Below are 21865 nucleotides of genomic sequence, written 5' to 3'. Positions count from 1 at the left end.
TTTATGCCTTTTGGAAGGGTATGTCAGCTGTTTTTCCATGAATTTCATGCACATATTGTGCATTGGTGTAATGAAAACATGCAGTGTACTCCAGCTTTGAACTGGGTGCCAGTGATCCCTTAAGTTCCAGCATCACGTAGGCTTCACCATGTAATAAAACAATTTGGTAGAACCTGTACAGACCTTGGCTGGTGGTAGAGGCAAGCCGGCCTGACTCGTCCAGTGCTGTAGGAAGAACAGCAGATGGGGAAGAAAACAGCTCCTTCTTGACAAGATCACCTCACTGAAACAAATGAAAACAAGCATGTGTTATCTGGGTCTGCTCCTGTGACGTGCTGAGTAACAGTGTATCTATGACCAGCCATAATCTCTGTCCTTTCTCTAAAATTTAGACTTCTGCCTAATTTATTTGCTATAATCAAAAATCAATATTATATTACCAAACCATATCTGTGCTGGAGATTTAAGACATTAAGATATGGACTGTGTTTTTATGCTTATTTTAAGTAAAATGCTTTTATTTAAGAAGCAATTGTAATAATCAGCAGGAATGGAAATAGAATTGCACTGCATTACGATTCTGTATTGCAAAGTATTGGAGCACCCGAGGATCTGTAATTATATACCTGTAACTTAAAGGGTTGTCTCCAGTTTATGGTGTTATATGCTATTTCCTCAACTCTTTCTTTGTGTTCCCCTCAGAGGAAAAATACTTGAAGGGAATCTGCACAACAATACCAGCTCATTATAATGTGTGGCTTGGTCAGAAATGAGCTGAGTATGTAACATCAGTAGGTTGGAGGTGCTTGTAAAGACATCTTTTCTCTTAAAACATGACAAAATAAACCAGAAAGCAGCATCAGACACTGCAGACTTAATTTTGTAATTTGAAGTCAAAATGTGATAACTCCATTCAGTAATTTTTGATGAAAAAAATCTTATTTAAAATTCAGATACCATTAGCAATGTCTATTCTTTATTGGTACTATATTACAACTTGCCAAAGAACTGTTTTACGCAGCAGTTGCCCTTACAGCTCAGAAAGTACAGAAGAGGAAAGACAGTAGGGTTTTGCTCTTACGCTTGCTCTTCTGTAAACAGCGATAATTGATTTACATCTTATTACAGCTTACTACGGGATGGTTTCTCTCTAACTTATGGTTGATTTTATCTATTTTTTTCTTAATACTTGTCGACATTTATTAATTTTTTTCTACTGATTATATTAAACAGCTTGGTACTTGATGTCTGTTTTAGTTGCACTAAACCTTGCACAATTAGTTTGAGTGGTGGAAAAAAATGACGTAAGTCAGCTTTTTCTAGACCCTTGACATTTCATGAACCAGTGTTTTATTGATGTTGCTTCTGTATAGAAATTGGAATTTGTATGCTGGAGAGTGGTGTTTTTCAGTATTGAAAAACTGTATTTTCTTCTTGCTAAATAGATGTTCTTGCTAGCTGCTTCTGTGATGGCTGAAGGTTGATAAACTGCTTTCCATTGCCATGGTGTCACGTCATATTTGGGAAAATAGGTTCCAGTGTGGGACCAGTGAATACTTATTTATATTAAATAAAAATTGTATATAGCCTCACTATGATGTAAATAATTACTCCAATGTCAGATTTTTCTCAATTAAATTTTTCTGCTCTACATACATCTTACTTGTCTGTGGCATTTAATATTATTGCAAAGGAATAATTACAAGGGAATACAGATAGGTTTTTGCTTCATTTGGAAGTAAAATCTACAAATATGCAAAATTCTCTCAGAAGTTCTTAAACAATGATGAACCCCTCAGGGATTGTATTTCAGTCCTTGCTTTTCATTTCTTGTGCTCTTTCCTACAGGTCTGTTGTGATAGATGACCAGCTTAATTACTGCTGTTGTACAATGATAAGGTTTTGACAAGTCTGAAGTGCCTCACTTTCCTTTACAGGGAACCATGGTGGAAGTGAACTAAAGTAAAGTGTTTGCAAACTAGCAGTATAGATGTGTTTGTGTGGATTCATGACATCCGCAGTTACTCTGACAAAATGGCAGCTGCAAAGGTGCAAAATTCAGAGGATTTGAAGATCCTTTTAGAGGACTCATCTTTACCCCAACACAAATGAACTAGTTCTGTAGCCTATGGAGTGTTTAAGGAAGATGAAGCAGAACAGCAATTGCTGCTGAGTGTTCTGGTTCTTCTGAGAGATCACAACTCTTAATTTTTTTCTCAAATAGTCTTAATAGTCCACTTCCCTGGGTTAGCAGTAATTTTCTAATGAAATGGAGTTCCAAAGACAAATGCCAGTTTCTCTTTGCCAGAATTTCTCACAGGAGAGGATTGCTTGCAGTGCATCTCCCAGTTGACAAAGACTGGGGAGAAGAATGGTTAGTTGCTGTAGCATTACTTTTTTTTTTCTTTTTTTTTTTTCAATTGGAAATGCTCTTTCACTTACAAATCACACTTTGTTACCAAAAAGGAGAATATCATATACCTACCATGTGAAATTAATGATGGTGCTACAGAAATGATTACGTATAGTTAGTTTAAAAATCACAGTGATATGCTTCAGTGCACCTCACTGGAACTATTTTCAGGTTATACACTCTATTTTCAATATTCACTCAGTTCAGGATGGGAAGCCCACATGTGACTTTTATGTCACTCCCTGTAGTGATGCTTCCTGCCAACCTGAGTTGTGCCCTGGTCCCTCCTCAGCCGTGCCTGGGTGTTTCACAAGTAGAGGTATCTTTCAGAATAGGTCCAATGGAGCAAAGCCAAGTAACCCTTCTGAATCAGGCTCCCTTCCCTTGTTGGTGAAGTTTATTTCAGTGCTCAGACCATTTTGTGCAAAGACATCAAGGTGGACTGAAGCTCTCTCTATCAACCTTTTCATATATTCCACCAACCATCTGGCGAACTTCTGTATCTCTTCAGGTACACAGAGGGGCTGACTCTGTAAAACACAGAATACTCCATTTCCTGCTGGCTTCACAAATGTTGAGACCATTCAGCACCTATAAAATCTACTTAGTATCTCAGACCCAAGTTTGGAACTGCTTTGCAATGACAGTGTGTTACAGACTTGTTATCAGTATGTGGCTTAAAAAAATGTTATTATTGGACTTTGTTCCACTGTCATCCTTGTGAAAGTGCAGGTCTTAGAGCTATTCAAATATTTGACCAGAATGGTTTACTCATGTCAAACAGAACTAGCCTAAAGTATGGTCAGCTTGTGCCTCAATATTTTCCCAGTCCTTCTTGTCTAGTCTCTCTTTCTTAATGGATGGTGATGTATTAAGCCCTAGCTTGCTCCCCTTAAAGGTTTAAATATGAAGGTTCTTGCAGGTCTAAGTCTTGTTATTTTTTTCATTTTTAAATTAACTTCCATATCCTTTCTCTTCCCTTGTGCTTTCTCAAGCATATCTGTAACCCTTTCCCCACCCCTTTTTCCCCCTCACTGAGAAGACAATCAGCTTTCTGACTAAGAGTTTTGGATGGATGTGTTATGTTCCACAGTGTTGGTATTCTGCAAAATCTGTGTCCTCTAGAAATCAGCAGGAATGTGACTCAAGCTGGCTGTTTTCAGTTTTTACCTACTTTAGATCTTAGAACAAAAGCAGTCCAGAAAAAAAATAAAGAATACTTCTGCTGGGGAAGCTGCTGTGCCTACAGTATTTTAATATAGTCTTTGGCAAACAATTGCTAGACTTGAGAATCTGCAATTTTCTAGATAAGTCATAGAGGAAACTCACTGTTGGGACCTATGAAACCAAATACATTCATTCTTTACTTCCAATTGGTCTTTGTTCCATCCATTTTCTGTTCCTTGTCTATAATGATTTCACTTTTTTTTTTTTTAGTGTTCTGCTGAAGAGTGAGCGGGTCAAGACCTTCCTGGGAAATGCAACCTAAGTTTAGGTCTCTTTGCTAATAACGTGTCTAATTGCAGTTGTTTTTAATTTCTTCTGATCCTAGGTGATGCAGATGTATCTCCCATTCTGCGGAATTGCCATATCTAACGCCCAGCTGTTTGCAGCCTCAAGGAAAGAGTACGACAGAAGCAGGGTGGGTAACAAAACACGTATTGGACATTCTTTTGTTCCTTCAGATTCCAGTTACGCATATGCGTTTGCTAAATAGTTTTGACTATATTTTATTTCAGAAAATTGCATTTCCAACAGGTAGTGAACTTTACTGAGGCAGCAAACAGAGAACATGGGAGGGAAACACTCTTGTTGGTGGCTATTGTTTCCTGGTGTCAGTTTCTTGTTTTGTAGCACTGAGACAATTGTGCTGGTGACACAAGACAGTACAGTAGAAAGTTACCCTGGCAGCAATTCAAACTCTTGTAAAACTCCAGAAATAACCCTTTTGGTATGCTGGATTTGTAATATTCAGTTCATGTACAAATAATGTGGATGTATCCTTATAAAAGTAAGCAAGCAAGAAGACCTCTATGTGAAGGATTTTGACAGCATATGTTTGCATAGATATGTTACATTACTCATTGCTGATGCCATGCATGAGTTGGGGCAGGAGGCTCCAAAGAAGTGAAAATAGTACTGAGCTCACATGCCAGTTGCTTCTTGGAGAGGCCTTTATTTTTTAAGAAACAAAGTTGTCATTTGGAGTTTTTTTCCTAATTGTTGAATTTCTTTCACATCACCTTTCCTTCAATGACAGATAATACTTTTGTGATCGTGGATTGAACCTCATCAAAGCTTCAATAGAAATGCCATCTGTGGTGTTGAACTACTCTTGCTTCACAAATTTGGGGAAACTATAGTGGGGTGGGTCCTTATATCAAGTGCTAACATTTTCATATCCATGATTTTAGTACTTTCCACTACTCTGAAAACCAAAATTAGCCCTTTATAATAGTTTGTAGATTTAAGGGTCATTAAGTATTTGAGCTTGCCTTCTGTCTGGGTCCGACTACAGATTACTATATTTTGGGGTGGAGGCATGGAACAAACAGGAAAAAAAAGCCTGTCTGCCAAAGTTTTTGTTTTTTGTTTTTTGTTTTTTTTTTTGCTTTGTTTGATGTTCAAACAAAATAATTTTTTGATTACTTGAAGACTTAAAATTAGCTACAGATTCCCAGCATGCAGGGAACAATGACAGACTTTTGAAGAATTGGCATTTATTCTTCTAAGGGAGGCATTCAGCAGAAAAATATTATGGACATTCTCATTCTTCATAAGAAAGTGGTAAATTCTGGTGGGTGGACACATTAGGAAATTGGATTAGAGATGTGAATTTTTGTTTCTTGTTGCTTTAGCTATGGGAGGAATAGCAAGTAATTGTTGCCATTTGACAAGTACACAGTAGCCTGTACTTGTGTTTTTAACTTGTTGTTGGTCTTCAGCTTTGGCTAGTCTGTGGTTGAAAATAGTTGAGTAAAACATGATAGATAGGTCCATAATTTGCTCCCTTTTCACCCTCCTGCCCCCATTAACCTGCGTACTGGTGGTGGCAATTTCCAGTGACTGTGATCAGCATTTTGATGACCACTGCTCTTGGGAGAGCTAAGCCCACTAACATTGTTATGCTTACCTATATGGGTGTCCTTTAGTTTCAGTGGCCTAAATCAGAATAAAAGGAAAAGTTTTGGACTTTAGCTGTGATTTAGCTCTGGCAGGCAACTAAGTACTACATAGCTGCTTGTTCTCTCTCCCCAGGTGGGATGAGGGAGAGAACTGGAAAGATAAAAGTTCAAGAACTCATGGGGTTGAGATGAAGACAATTTGCTAGGTAAAGCAAAAGATACACACATATATAAGCAAAGCAAAACAAGGAATTCATTCACCACTTCCTATCGGCAGCCACATCCAGGGAAGCAGGACTCATCACATGTAACATTTGCTTGGGAAGATGACCGCCATCACTCTGAATATGTCTCCCCTCCCATCCACGCCCCCGTCCCTCTTTGCCCCAGCTTTTATTGTTGAGCATGTCACCATGTGGTATGGAATCTCTTTGGCCAGCCTGGATCAGCTGTCCTAGCCATATCCCCTCCCAAATTCTTACGTATCCCCAGCCTCCTCTCTGGGAAGGCAGCAAGAGAAGCAGGAAAATCCTTGGCTCTGTGTAAGCACTGCTTTATAGCAAGTAAAAACATTGGTGTTTTGTCACCAATATTTTCATCAAAAGTCCAAAACACAGCATTATGTGAGCCTCTAAAAAGAAAATAAACTCTATCCCAGACAAAACTATGAAAACTTACTTTGGTCTCATAATAAGAAAGAACATAGCCTATTATTTTTATAGGTAATGAAATGAGAAGCTCTTCATTTTAAATCATCATATTTTACAGACAAAGTTGTTAGTGGTTAATTTGGGATCAGAGTGTTACTGGAATATAGAAGTCTCGATGTCATCTTTTCTCTCCAACTTTGAACATGCAGAATGGGAAATAAATGAACAAAATGAGTATAAATGCATCAGCAAATTCAATACAGCAAATCAAGTAACTCAATCCATACTGCGTACTTGGAGAGTTGCATTACAGCCATTGTTTCATTTTTGGATCAAAATGTTTGAAAGATTCTCACTGTTTGCTGTGAGTGGTATTGTGCCCAGTGTTGAGCTTAGAAATGAATACTTGTTTTTCTCTTCAGATACCCCCATCCCTCCACACACTGATTCTGTTGAAATGATTAAGAACTTTATGTGAAGGTTTCGTTGTATTACTTGTATTAAAATGAAGACCAGAGATCGACTCCTTGTGATGCTCCATGTATCTATTTATTCTGCAACTAAAACAAAAGGTTTCTATCCTTATATATAGGCTTTGCTGGAAGTAGTGAATGACCTCTTCGAAGAACAGACTGACTTAGAGAAAATTGTCAAGAAAATTATGCATCGGGCCCAAACCCTACTAAAGTGTGAAAGATGCTCAGTATTACTTCTAGAAGATATTGAATCACCAGTAAGTATGTCTGCATGTTCTGAAGAAGGGTTAACATATGAGTACTGTAGCAGCTTTTTTTTCAGGGAAACTGAAAGGTACATTTATTTATTTCAAGTTAACTAAAGAAATTTAATGGAATGCCTGTAAGTTTTTGGTGGATCCAACTGTGGTGTGATCCAGCAGATAACTTATGATTTGCAGTTTTCTATGTCATGGAATTTGTCTGTATTGCAGAGCAGCTAGGACAGCTTAACTGAGAAGCAAGGCACTTCTCTGGTCTGCTTAAAAAATAAAAATGACCTGATTTGTTATCTCTCTTTTATTTTTATTTTTATTTTTTATTCTTATTTTATCTTATTTTATTTTTTTTTTTTTTTGTAGTTGAAGAAAAGAGAAGCCTTGTCTGTAGATTCATTTACTTTTACCTGGAATTTATCATCTTGATGTTTTCAGGCTAAAGCCTCGTTAAATAGGTGGTATTTCCAAACAGTTTTAGAACTATACTTGTTCTTGTGATAGAAGGAAGATTTTACATTGAGCAGGTGAAGTGAAAACATGACTTTCAACATTACTGAAGTATTCTTTTTTTTTTTTTCCAATTGCTCTTTCCAATTGATCAGGGAATAATTATTTTGTTGTACAGTTAAGTTGAACATATGGAGGTAAACTATATGAAAGTATATGTCAAGAGCTGGATTTCATGCATCACTTTGACACGGACTTTTGCTGGGACACTGTAGATACTGCTATTCGCAGGGTATGAGATCTTCTTTTAAGAATGTTTAACATTGCTATGATTATTGCAATCAGTAGTAAAATAAGTGGCTGCCTTTATATTGGTAGCTTCATTCCGTGTTTTGCAGCTATTCAGCACAATCTATCCTTCTTTCTACTGATTTGAGAAGTAGCTGACAGATAAAAATGTTTGTAATAGCATTTTTTCTATCCAAATTTTTTCTTTGGATTCACTGACTCTGTAATTGATATGTTGCAAGGCTATGACAAGTGTAAATGATTATCAGAGAATCACAAGACTGTATATATTAGCAGAAAACATTTGATTTCCTGGAGGAAAGATATGGTTCTCATTTCATTTAAACTAATAGAAATTAAGTACTTTCAATGGGGTATCCCTAAATTACACTAGCATTCATAAAAGCAAGATCAAGCTATGTATTTCATGTATATATTCTGTTACAGAATTTTAATGTTTCTAGTTTTTCTCTTTCTAGACCCCCCACACAGCTTTTATAATTACAAAATTATAAAAAATTACATTCCTATCTTTGCAAGTATAAAATGATTTTTATTTTTCATAGAGCAGTACACTGTGTTTGTAGCAAGTAGGCTGTGGGTGGCATTTCATTTTTTTTCTGCTCTTAGTACTATTTCTACCTTTGAACATAGAGGGTTTTTTCCAAACCATACACAATGAGTTCTTATTCCTCTGGAGCAAATCCTGAAATGTGGACAGACAAGGTATTCAGATAAGCCTAAAAAGGGTCAAGGCTTTCTTTTTCTAAATAATCATAAATCTTAGGTTAAGTTGGAATAGGAGAATAGCATCTTGCTGCACAACTGAGCATTTTTACAAGTGGCAAAACAGTTATCTTCCTGATTCTGCCTGTTTTGGGGTGGTTATATATATAAATATATATTTATATATATACACACACACATATATATACACACACACACACATAGAAGTGTGTGTCTTTAAGGAGTAACTCAATGCAAATCCATGTCTAAAATATCACATATATCACACGAAAGATGTTTACAATACAGAACTGAAGTAGAAGGTGGGTATTCATTAGCATCCAAAAATATTATCTGTGTCAAATCAGCTACTCTTAAAATGTTTCATTTGTGTGCTGTTGGCACGTTATGTTCAAGGAAAATAGGTTACAATTAGTACTAATAAAAAACAAACCTCTGTTTATTTTCCTATATATAAAAAGCAATGAAGTTTGGGTAAACCTCTGTAATTCATGTTCCAAAGTTTTTTGAAGGGGACCATACTGTTGCAAAAATAACTTATGAAGGAATATCAAACTATTTTGTTTAGTTTTGTTTGTTTATGAGCAATGCATAGCATGTTTGAACATGATTGGGAATATAGAGGTATTTTTTATTTTACAATCACCAGATTAAAATATTATTTAAATATAGGAACTTTATGTTAATGTTTTCTTGATATATCTATAATTTTAATAACAATTTTATTTCCTTTTTGATGTGACAGGTGGTGAAATTTACAAAATCCTTTGAGTTGTTATCTCCAAAATGCAGTGCTGATACTGAAAACAGGTTAGTACTCATTTCTTATATGGTTAATGGATTACTTCATTTTTCACAGTTTTAAATTGCTTCATCTTAGTTTTATTTTACTACAGAGCTTTGGGTAGATTTGGTTGAGGAATGTGAGCTTACTGTTTTTACCAGGACAAGACTCCTGTACACTTCAAAGGAAAAATTGCTTGTGTCAATATTGTTATATACATACTAAAATTATCTGAACTATCTCAGAGGAGAAATCAGGAAATAACTAATGCCTTTTTATAGTTGAACTTGTGGAGAATACACAAATGTCATTTTGATTGGTTAATACTGAAGTAAAAATTACAAAATTGTTTTAAAATTGTTTGTTGATCTCTTACAAAATGCCTCCTTTCAGTTGCATTGAAAGACTTCCAGTAAGATTTGATTTTTGTTCTCGTCAAGTTGGAAAATCTAAAAACCACAGAGAACATGAATTTGCTAGAAATTGTGTTCCTGTTACCGAATCTGGTGTGGAACCCCAGTCAAAATAAATGTGTATGTTTTGCTTGGCAGGAGCTGTATTTAAACATTAACAAAAAGCTAACTGTAAGAAATAATCGAGATTTTTGTGGGGTTATTGTATTAATTCCTACAAGATAATGAAAACCAGTAACAAAAGTTCACTTAAAAGCTCCTACATACCAAAGGAGTGGATGAAGATTCAGGGTTATTGTGAGAAGGTTTCTCCCATCTTTTAGAGCTCAAACTCAGTGATTATCTCATATGTGAAAAAAAAAATATATGTAGAAAAATATGTACACAGAAAAATCATACTTATTTCCCATGCAGAATGATTGTCATAATGGGGTAAGCCTAACCTTCTGTCCATCCTGCTTTCTGTAACTTAGCAGGCTGGAAGATTACTTTGTGCTTTGCCATATGTAAGCCCTTTAAACAACATTCAAAACATATTTATGGATTTATTCTGCTTTTAGTGCTTTACTTCTTTACCTCCAGTGTGGTAAGAAGTTACCACTTACAAAGTGCACATTCACCTTAGCCAAGGACTCCAAATTGTGCCAGTTCCTAATTATTTATGTTTTTCATGGACTGATCTCAGCATTACAAAAATAGTAGCTTTATTTTATTGTTTTTATTTTAGTATATTGTCTGTATAGGCTGATGGCAGAGTCTGGGTCCACAAAGAAAGACAGTGGTAGAAACTAGATCTCTTCCATGCCCTATCCATCACTGAAGAGTGATGGATTGGTGAGGTAAAATTGGGAAAGAAAAGCAAGTGATTAAAAATATCACTTTAAGGTTAAATATGAATAAAAATTCTGAGAATCATAAGTTACTTCTTTTGACAAAAAGCTTCAGATTGTTCTTTTCCTTGGTCAATTAAAAGGGTGAAAATAAATCCCTTTTGTTAAGGGACAAGGGATGTGGTTGTTCTTGTTTTTCTCAAAATTGATCGGTAGCCAGATTAGTCAACACAATGTAGAGTAGTGTCAAGATAACCAAGCTGGCTCATTTCTTGTTACCATAGTTATGCTAGCATGTTACCAAAAAACAATTTGTAGTAGCCTGCTCTGCATGCAGTCAAGTAAAGATTATTTTAACTTTGGTCTGAGGCACATGAATAAACAAACTGGTAGTCAGTGTAATAAGACTTATAAAGGTGTATTTCTGTGCATCTTAATGTAGAGGCTTACTGGTTTTCTTTCGTTTTTCATCTAGTGGAGAGTGAAGTTGGTTTTACAAAGATCAAGTTTAGACTGACAGATATGATGTCACATTTGGATCTAGCACAGGCACAGCTTGAGTTGTTGGCACTATAGTGGGAAAATAAAGGTTATTTAGGGTACAGAACAATGCCAGGAGCCCTTGACATTTGAGCATTTCTTCTAGTGAGTTTTGCCCTTTCTATTCCACATTCTACATCCCTAACTGATGGTAACATCATGAGATATTTTATGAAGGGAAAAATGGCAAGGTGACTTTCTTCATCACTACTCTAGTGAAGATAAATACAATTTATATGAAATCTTAGTGGAAATCCAAAGATTATAGGCTGAGAATCATTCTAGTTATAAACTTTATCTGAAGGAGAGAAGGTCCAAGGACAATGTATCTTATGTGCTAACACATTTTCTTTGGTTTTAGAAGAAATTAGCTTTTCTTTTGCCTTTCTTATCTGTGCCTAATAACAGCTCACCTGTTTAGACCTTGAATATTATAATGAATACTCACATCTTATCTTATTTTCCATTGGTTGTAAAGAAATACCTTACAAGGCCACGCTTGAATTATTCTGTTCAATTCAGCAGATGCCAACACACACCAGGATTGAGTTCAATTCTTATTCATAAAATGCTCTCCTTTTTGTCAATTACATTGTTCTTGAAGCACAGTTTTGCCAAATCTCTTGTTTTTTTTTTTTTTTTTTTTTTTTTCTCTTTGGAAAAAAATATAAATAAAATAAAGCTACATGAATTGTAGAAGCCTTGAGGGTTCAGTTTGGTTGTACTAGTGAGAAGATGCTGTGGGCTATATCCTTCCTGCACAGAAGTCATTTTAGTGGCTGATGTAGCTGAGATTACTGTTCTGCAACCGAAGTATCAGAGGTAGAGGAAAGGTGAGCAGGCTGAGCCAGGGGGTGGGTTGCTTGCTGAGGAAAATATTTGTGCTCCCTCCCAGATGGACAGGTACAAAGAAAGTTCTGAAATCCCTGCTACTGCTGTTTCACTGTCACCATCCCTGGGGATGACACTCACTTGTGTATTGCCTGATTCCTTGCAGTGTTTTTATGCTGTTTAAGACATCTGTTCACTCTCTTAGTCCTAGGAGTTTGTGGGTTCACAAGAACTCCTTCACATGAAAGGGTTCATGTTACATTAGAGAGGATTGAAGGTACTCATGACTCTGGCAGTACAACCTCCCTGCTGTCCCATGTATGTTCTGTCATCCCTATCAAGGAATATCACTTTGGGGAGAGTCCACGAGGATGCACCTGTGTGAGGGAAGCCTGCAGCACTGCTTGGTGCTTGAGCTGGGTTTTCTTTTCTGGCTGGCACATGGTGCTGCTACTTGTGTGTGGGCAAGACACGGGGGCAGTGGTGCGCAGCTGCCTGCATCAGTCCAGCAGCACTCACTCATGGCTTTCCACAGTATGGAGAAAATTGTTGCTTGTAATTTTTAGAGGAGCTTTTGATTGTTCTGAGTTGCTGAGGATGGAGAGGGAGCCAGCTGTCTGTGATTTGCATCAGAATTAAGCATTGATATTTCCTCCTGGTGAAAGTTGAGTGCCTCCCTCCAGAGAGCAGTTGTAAAGTACTTGCTAGAATTGGGGGAAACATAGTAGAACATGCTTCTAAAACTTCTTCCTGAAATATGTCATTTCTTTTACTTGAATTTATTTGCCATTTAAAATGTGTGACACTCATAATCCAGTCCTCATTTAAACTGTCTTACATTATAATGATAATATCATCCAGATTTTTAAGGTATGAATTGGGAGCTACATGTTTGAAATTAGATTTTTATCTTTAAAGATTTTTCCTTCCTCTCAAGTATATTGATGTCCTGAAATAAATCTTAAATTATACAAATATAAAATTTATTACTTAGCTTAAAAACATTTTACTACAGTAAAGGTTCTTGTCAAAGTGTAACATTTATTATAGTCACTCAAAATCCTTATCCCAACTTAAAGCTGATACACTTAGATTTCTTTGTGTAAATCATTATTATTATCTTTATTTATAGCCTTTTAGGACTATTGAGTTTTCTTTCAAATAAATGAGTTGAATTAGTCTCCAGAAAATTAATGCGGCCAACAAAAATCAATCCTTTCACTTTGATTGAGTCTTCCACACATTCTACTGTGCATCCTTCATCCCTATCCATTATTTTGAGGTTTCAAGCCATAGCAGTCTTTTCCATAGCCACTCAGTGTCACTTTTTTTTCTAAGTAATGTTTCTCAGGTGCTGAAAATTCATCAGTTTTCTTCTCAAAGCTAAGATAATATGCATTTATTTATTCACGCAGAAATAGGTACCCCTTGCCAATGTCAAAAACCTGTTTACAGTAAGTCAATGAGAATTTTCCTGTGGATTGGATGAGGACTTGAAAACTCTGTGTCTACAGAGATCTTAAGCATAAGCTGTGGTGGAGTCTGGTGTGTCAAGCCCCTAATTCTGGTGTCTTATGCTTGTTTACTGACATTCGTAGCTCGTATATCTACCAGAATCCACCTACTGTAACACACTTGCTTTATTGATTTCAAAACTTATTTCATAATCTTTTCATCAGCCACTCTGATCCAGCACTCTAGACTAAATAAAAAATAAACAAGGCCTTTCAGATGACAAAAAAAAAATAAATGGAAGTATGGATTTTAAATAACTCAAGTTATTAGTCTAATTTGAAAAATTAAAGTCTGAAATTTTGCTTTCAGCTAGCTTTACAGAAAATATTTAGAACTGTTTTCTTTTGATGAGCAGAAATGTGGAACATAATCCTGCTATTGATTCATATATCAATGCATTTTATTATTAAATGTATTTATTTTACATAAGAGGTCAATGCTATTTTCAGTAGAAAGAATTGTGTAAAGGAAATAATATTTTGGTGTACTGTTCAAATAGATACCAAGTTATTGTTTCATAGGTAATGCTCAGTAACCATTAATAACTGAATAATTCTGCTGTTCCTATGAATATGCCTATAAGACATTCTCAACTTTCAAGCAATGTTGACCATTATTTTCTTCTCTTCCTATGCCTTTTGGTAGTTTCAAAGACAGTGTGGAAAAATCATCGTCTTACTCTGACTGGCTAATAAATAATAGCATTGCTGAACTAGTAGCTTCCACAGGTCTCCCAGTGAATATCAGCGACGCTTATCAGGATCCCCGCTTTGATGCTGAAGTAAGAGAGTTTTGGAAATGTAAATATACTTGGTATTTTTGGCATTGCTATTAATATAGTCAAGTTTTATAGTTATATCCAAGTGGCTGTAAAGTGTGCATATTGTTTTTGAATTATTTTTCCTTGCTGTATGTCCTCCTTCTAGTCTGCTGGTGTTGAAATAGCTTTATACAGTAAAAACAGGTCATAGAATTAATGTATGAATATAGGCAGTTACTAGTCTGCTCGTGATTTTTTTTTGTTTGTTTTTTTTTAATTTAAGCAATGCTTTCCACTGCCAAAGTGCTTTGAGATTGAGGCAAACTGATTTTATATTGCTGAAAATTCTTCTGTTGTAGTTTGGTGTCAGCAATATCATCATTGTTAGCTGTTGGGGTGACTGGAACTATACACAGAGTATGAACAGAACCAGTATCTAAAGAGATAAATGTTGTTTGTGATCTAACTTAGGCAACTGCCCTTTTAATTTCATAATTTGCACAAACCAAATACACACAATGAACTTGTGAAAAGAATGAGATGAATTTGTGAAAAGAATGAGATGCTTATCACTCCGAATAAATGCTCCATGTGTATCCTAACGTGTTTGTTCCAGTCACAGTTTGGAAGGTACAGATGCAGATTAAAATGTGTGTGTGCATGCCCCTAAGTAAATGTTAGAGGCATAGGGAAGGACAGTCGTCACTGCATTCTGCCCAGTGAAGCAGTATTACTGTGGGAGACTTGGCCAGCAGTTGGGCAGCTCATTAATCAATGGACAGTCTTGGTCAGCAAGCTTGCCACAGTAAGCGTGCTTGGAAGTGTTTCATGCAAGAGTTTCCTTGGCTCCAGTTTTATTGCGTATGTCATTATGGGTAATAGATCTCACACCAGCAGAATTTCTCAAAACAAAAAAATAAAAGGGGCTAGCTGTAAAAATGTATGGGAAAAAATGTGTTGATGTTAATTTATTCAGAATTTCAAAAAGTACAATTAATGCCTGGGGTCAATCTCTTGCCAGAGAGATATGCTGAAATAAAGCACATCGATCCTTGATATGTTTGTGGTTGTACTTTTAATGTTATGTCCTGAATAATTCACCCATCTCATATCTGTTTCACAGTCTGTTCAAAGTTAGAAGTGCTACCCAATTTGTATACAGAATATAATAACTTAATAAAAAGGGCAGCAATTTTTTCCTGTTAGAGAATTCATGTAAAAATTTTATTCTTAAACTCAGTTATTGCAATCAATTATTTCAACAGAAAGTCAAGTGTAGTAAAGGAGGAGCATAATGGAAGCTCTCATTTCTACATTTTAGGCTGACCAGATTTCTGGCTTTCACATAAGGTCTGTTCTGTGTGTTCCTATATGGAATAGCAACCACCAAATAATTGGTAAGGCCTTCTGAAGAGCTTCTCCAGTTTTTGTGCTAATGTGAATTTAATTCTGTCTTTTTAATTCTGTGTTCCTTTTTCTTCTTTTTCCCAGCTGAATATTGTTAAGAAGTTACGGTACCTAGGATGCATGCTAAGTATCCAAGAAGGGATGTTTTGACTTGGATACTGTATGGACTTTTTCAGCTTTCCCACTGTGTTATTGTTAAGTTATATATTGTATTGAAACTTGAATACAAAATGAGATGAAAATTGAAATGCTAACACTGTTACTGAAAAAAATGTTCCATAAGTTTTGATACTTTTTGACAGTCTGCCTTTTTTTTGTGTACAACTCAGGCAACTGTTTCTTCAGTCCAGCAAGGTGGTCATTTCCCTCTTTAATGATAAAATACATGGTCAGGGCCAACCTACTGGAGAGACTGTGGCAGCTGTCAGGGTTGCCTGTGGCGGTGGTGTGTGCTGGATCAGGACATGACAAGGTTTTATTGCTTGTTTGATAGGATGCTTCTCAGCTATGATGCACCTGCAATTGGCCCTGCATTATTTCTGGCTTTTGCCACAAAAAGGAGTGCCATTTATAAATAAGTGCCAGGTTTCCTCTATAACTTTCCACAGAAGAATTCAAGTCAAAACCATAGGAATTGAAATCTGCAAGAACAAGACCTGTGTGTTGTGGCTGTTGGTGAGAGCTGAAATCGGTAGTGCTTTGCTGGAGGTGCTCAGTGCCATGCAGGATCAGGATCTTTGAGCTTAATCAGCAGAGGTGACATGGGAAAAAATCCTTTTAAAAATATGGCTCATTGTGAAGTGCATATTACCTTAAAGAAGTAGAAAAACTCAACCCTCTATTATTGATAGCTTTTAGTGTTTTTCTAAGGGCATACTGTAGCTAAATGAAACAGAAATGGTCTGTTGCAGTATAACTCAGTTCAACTAGAGCCAAGAGTTTTGACCACTTTTTCAAGTGGTTTAAGGAATGACATTTTTCTCATTATTAAATAAATTCGTGGACGGGTCATGAAAAAATATTTTTTTTAAAAATGACATATACCCAGGTGATGCCAAATTAGCTAGTATTTAGGAATGAAGATACTACTCTGGCAAATTATATAAGTAACTTCAAATTGCTAGAACAAGTTACCTGGTTCTGTTTGCCAAGTCCTTAAGTTCTTTCTCAAAGAGATATTTAACCTTTTGTGAAAGGCATCGTCAGTCACTTTCTTTAGATCTCCAGTATTATAGTTACAGGGCAAAGAGTAACAGTTGAAAATAATAAATTGAGTCCTGGTAACAGAAGTCAGACTTTCACATATCAATGTCTGCTTAATGTTTTTCGTAATAAATATTTTCAATTTTGCTTTTCAGTTTGAAAACAATGTGTTAGAAAATATGTTAGTAATGAATAGAATATTCTGCCTTATGAATTAATGAATAAAGATTGTAATTCATATTTATGCTTTCTAAAGGGGTAGCTCAAGTGCTGAACAGGCTTGATGGGAAACCCTTTGATGATGCTGACCAGCGACTGTTTGAGGTAAGAGACGTTCTGTTTTGTAGCAATAACAGTTCTTCAGCAGAATTTGGTATTTCTGGGTAGTGCTACTTCAACCTACTTTAGGGAGGTGGGAATAAGTTGTCTGTATTTGCGGTTTACCATCAGTTCTCAGAAGCTCTCAATAAGATTGCATCCTAATCAAAACATTTCTCACATCTGATCGTTTTCATCTTCTTGAGAATAGTGACTTGCATGCATTCTCAAGGTAACCTGTCTAAACATAATTATTGTTAATATTTCCATGTAATTCCTTTTCAGTTGTTAAGTATTCATCTTTGTGTTTGTATTATAACAGAATGTAAGTTGATTTCTTTTTCTCCCCTTTCCCTTCTCCCCTTCTCTCATTTTAGGCTTTTGTTATTTTTTGTGGCCTCGGCATCAACAATACAATTATGTATGACCAAGTGAAGAAATCCTGGGCAAAACAGTCTGTGGCTCTTGATGTACGTGTACATCTTACTGAAGCTTTTCACTCACAAGTGTCATATGTAAAGAAAGCTACTGCTTCTGAATTTCTTGTAGTTAGAAAAATTTTCTATATATCTACCTCTGCACCTGAGAGCATTTTCTTACAGTAATACTGAAGCAAAATTTCCTCAGAGTACACTTAGCTGGGAAACTCATGCAAAACTCTAAGTAATTTTGAACCTATCTATAACATTTGATTTCACACCCCTGCTTTTTGTATTTAATTTTTTTATTATTTGTTAATGTTAGGAGGGGATAGTGATAAGAAACTAATTTCTTACAGGTATAGATGTAGGAACGATTTTAGGTGTTACTTTTATTTTCCTGTTCTTCAGTAACTGAAAATTTCTTAAATTTGATATTTTACATAGCCTGCTGTCATTTTTTTTTTTTTTTTTTTTTTACTTTTATAGTGCTGTAAAGTGTAAATGAATAGTACTGTGAACAGTGAAAAAAATTGATCATCAGGTTTTTCAAAAGCAGCACCTGCTGAACCCTTATCAGATATGGCTTGCTAGAATAAAGTCAGAGCAGGATCTCTAGCAGCTCAGTAAGCTCTGCAGTGGGTCAAAGCAAATACATAATGCAAGGTACCTGGCATTCCAGCACACTTCCTGTCTATATAAAATGCATATAGAGTAGCAAAATGGATAAAAAGGTTTCTCTCTCTCTCTCTTTTTTTTTTTTTAATCCCCTATCTTTGTAGGAGTTACTTTCCCTGTGTTTATTCCCTATTCATAAAGAACAAACCCTACAAGCTCCAGTAAAACAAACTCTAAAATTTCAAAAAAAATGGCTATTTAAAGTCCTATAAGCTAATTCAACAATAAAGTATTATTCTCTATTATATTCTGAATATTTTATACATAAGTATATTGAAAATAATCTTGGTGAGAACAAAGCTTTGAACTTTGAGGATAGATTTGCAGATTTACATTATCCCTTCTAAATCAATAATGGAGGATGGATTGAATTAAATTTAAGATCTTTTCAAAGGCATTATGCAAGACTGATATTTTTTTAAAACATTCTTTTAATGAAATGGTAACATTGCTAAGATCTTAGTATTGTTATAAATTTCACATCTGATAACAGAAGAAAATGATCTAGATATCCCTCATGCGTGCACACTAACTGTAGAACTCCTTTGAATTTACACAGTACCCACCATTGTGATAAGAACCACTAAAACAGTGTTAGTCTGAATGACATATGAATTTCTCTCTATATTAAATCAAAAATCAAACCAAACTGGATTTCTATGAAGACAGCATAATATTTTTCCTCTCCTTTAGGGTTGAAGATGTTTGTCTATGTATTGGGAATCAATCCTGTAAAGCATATAGATGTGAATTATTTTTAAATCAATAGGACTACTCATGTTAGAAAACATTCTAATCATAAGTAGCACTTTGATTATTCCTATTTATTTATTCACCTTGGAGGAAAAATGAAAAACTTTCCTTTTTGGTCCTTCAGCAAGATTCCTTATTCTTTACATATCACAGTCTTGAATTACTGTAAGCCTTCATACGCTGCAGTTATTTGTGCAATATTATAGCTTAGACTGAATGTTCTCCCTGGTAAGAAAAACAAGCAATGCCAGCTTTCACACTTAGATACATAGGTATGAAAGTTAACATAGAAATGTATTTACTACTGAAACCAAGGATATTTAAATTTCTTGCTTTAGAATACAGCTTCTTTCTTAGATCTAAAAAAGACTAATAGTCATATAGCTTGAATGTAGATTATACATTTGATAAATGGCCACTGTGCTTCAGTGAAGAGTAATTCTATCTATAAATGAGCAACGACTCACAATAATATTTGTGTAAAGTGATTGAAGACATAGCAGAGAAATACTGAACAAAGAATGGTATATGCTGAAGGGCTGTGAATCCATTTTTCAGTAATAGATTACTTTATTACTATTTATGTTCTTAGCTAGGCTGACAGAGTGGCATTTCAAGATGACATTGAGATCAGACATAAAGTAAATCAATTTGATTTGTACTATGAAAAGATTCTTATCCAAATATACAGATTAGAATTCTTGTAAGACTGACTAATAAGTAGAAAACCTAAACGTAAATAAATGATGGGTACAGGTTGACAGTAGGATGCCATATGGTTCTAAACAGGTTGCTGTCTTACACATTAAGGATTCAAACTTAAAAGTTAGAGTAATGAAAATTAGGAAGGACTATACAAATCTATAGGAATATGAGTGCAGATAAAGGAGAAGCTTGACAAGAATGTTGGTATTAAGTGCAATCTGTCATAGCAGAAAACAATTTTTACTTAACTTAGATTTCTGAAAAACTACAATAGGGTTGGATAGAAAACTAGATGCTTTTTGAGAAAAGATGATATATACATATTGAAAGTAAAATGTGGGACAGAAGTAAATTGGCATTTGTTATGTATTCTTCCATGGTGTGGGGGTGATTTCCAGTTGGTAAAAGAGAACGCCTTTATAACTGATAGAGTAAATGCATCTTGGACTTATTGTTACAAGATATTGCAAGCCAAGGGCATTTGAAATAGAGTAGAATTTAAGATGAAAAAATGATGAAAAATATTTTTAATTTTGAAATTAATAACAAAGCTTTAGTACACAAGCAGACCACGTGCTGCTGTGGGGTGAGGAGGGCCTGTCCTTGCTAGGAATGCTCTGGGTATGCAAGCCTGCTTGTGGACCAACACCTTGTCCCATGCAGTCAGACCTCTGTGGATCCAGCATATAGGATATAGCTTTTGCACCTTCTGGAATTATTGTTCAGTGCTAGTATCTTCATAAAAGGATATAATGTATTCAGCTTAAATGTATGCATACTTTTAGGTAATAACGCTAGGTGTGCATTACTTTGTGTGTTATATCTGATGTTTCTGTCTCCAGAACAGCAATGGAGAGAATGTCAGGCATAGCTTAGAGGTGCTAATTTGCATGTGCTGACATGCCACTAGCAGAGGCATTACAGCTCTACAGTATAGCAAAAGGTGTTATTTAAAGTCTATATACCTACTTTTTTTTTTTTTTTTTTAAATTAAGTTCTTTCTCTTTTAATTGTAGAATTCCAGGAAAACAATGTAAGAGCAGTTATAATATTCAATTACTGGCTGTGGTTCCCTTTAAAACTACCTGCAACATAAGTACCAAACGATAACGTGTAACTAGTTATTATAAAGTGGCATTCAGAACTGAATTATCATGCATAAATATTAATTAAATTTGTTTTAAAAATCATTGATTAGACTGCAGTACAGAGACCTATTAATTCTACATGTCAGGTCTGAATTTTTTTTTTTTTTTCCCCTGGGACAGGTGTTATCTTATCATGCAACTTGTTCAAAGGCAGAAGTGGATAAATTTAAGGTAAGGATTTATGTTTTGGGTTATTTCTGAGAATATAACAGTAAATTAAAATGCATGTGGATTAAAGTTTTACTTTACAGTAAGTAGAAAATAATTAGCAATGTTTTATGGAGAGTGTACTACGTGTTAGGCTGTTACGCAAGGTAGGTAGAAAAAAAATCTTTGAAAAAGATGAAAGCTGCAATGATGGGTTTGAAAGCAGCAAAATACTATGGCCCCATCACCAGCTGCTGGAACTGCATATCAGCATGGGTTTGGAGGCCTCCTCAGCAAGAACAACCATAGTGGAGTTGAGGAAGAGGCTAAAGAAAATGAGAAAAACTTGAGACTTTGTATGCTTATAGTGTAGAAGCTTGCGTTTACTAACAAAGCAGAACAGTCACAGTCAAGACTGTGCAGAGGCTCAGAAGGTTGGATGTTGAAGGCAAGAAATCCTCTTTCAACTTCTTGAAGCGCCCTGGGCAGAAATGTAAAGCAATGTATGCTGAGCATAGCACTGCTAAGGACCAATAATTACATTTTCATGCAAAATCCTGCCTTGCCATGGGGCAGAGGATAGGGGGAATGATGACCTTGCTCTTTCATTGTTGCCAATGAAAGAGCTGCTTTTGTGATAGACTTTGTCCTTTTCTTCTTGAGATAACACTAGGGAAATTCGGTCTTTCGTTGGCTGTGAGGAGTCTGTGTAGTAGAGGGCTTCTCAGAGCTGTATGAGAAGCTCCCATGGTCTCCCGTACACAAAGTACACCAGAAGCTGTCGTGAGGTCTGGGAAGGAGGTCTGGGTGTGGGTAGTTGTGAACCCACACCAATGGCCTCCCCACTGTCTGTCTGATAGGTGCTTGGTGATTGCTTTGAAACCTGTCTGGCTAGGTGCAATCTCTCAGCATCATAAAGGTGGATGTGGTGAAAGTTCAAAGCTGTTGGTGACCTAGCAGAACCGGTACTGATGAGTTACATGGGCTGAAGAAGGGCAGCTATTGCTAGTT

General features: G+C 35.8%; 1 protein-coding gene across 2 annotated transcripts in view; it reads left to right on the top strand.

Annotated features, from left to right (window-relative positions):
* The window catches only part of PDE11A (phosphodiesterase 11A), a 134844-nt gene that overhangs the window by 52816 nt on the left and 60163 nt on the right, over positions 1 to 21865 (top strand). For both annotated transcript variants that reach the window (XM_072041009.1, XM_072041010.1), the window contains exons 3-10: positions 3966 to 4055; positions 6781 to 6921; positions 9149 to 9213; positions 13962 to 14097; positions 15398 to 15473; positions 16943 to 17010; positions 17382 to 17474; positions 20828 to 20878. In XM_072041009.1, the coding sequence (XP_071897110.1) occupies positions 3966 to 4055; positions 6781 to 6921; positions 9149 to 9213; positions 13962 to 14097; positions 15398 to 15473; positions 16943 to 17010; positions 17382 to 17474; positions 20828 to 20878 (720 nt within the window). The remainder of the gene's footprint in view (positions 1 to 3965; positions 4056 to 6780; positions 6922 to 9148; positions 9214 to 13961; positions 14098 to 15397; positions 15474 to 16942; positions 17011 to 17381; positions 17475 to 20827; positions 20879 to 21865) is intronic.

The sequence above is a fragment of the Anas platyrhynchos genome, chromosome 7 (genome assembly GCF_047663525.1).
Source record: "Anas platyrhynchos isolate ZD024472 breed Pekin duck chromosome 7, IASCAAS_PekinDuck_T2T, whole genome shotgun sequence".
Taxonomy (NCBI): Eukaryota; Metazoa; Chordata; class Aves; order Anseriformes; family Anatidae; genus Anas; species Anas platyrhynchos.
The sequence above is the reverse complement of the archived record's forward strand: the minus strand, read 5'-3'. Positions and strand labels throughout refer to the sequence as shown.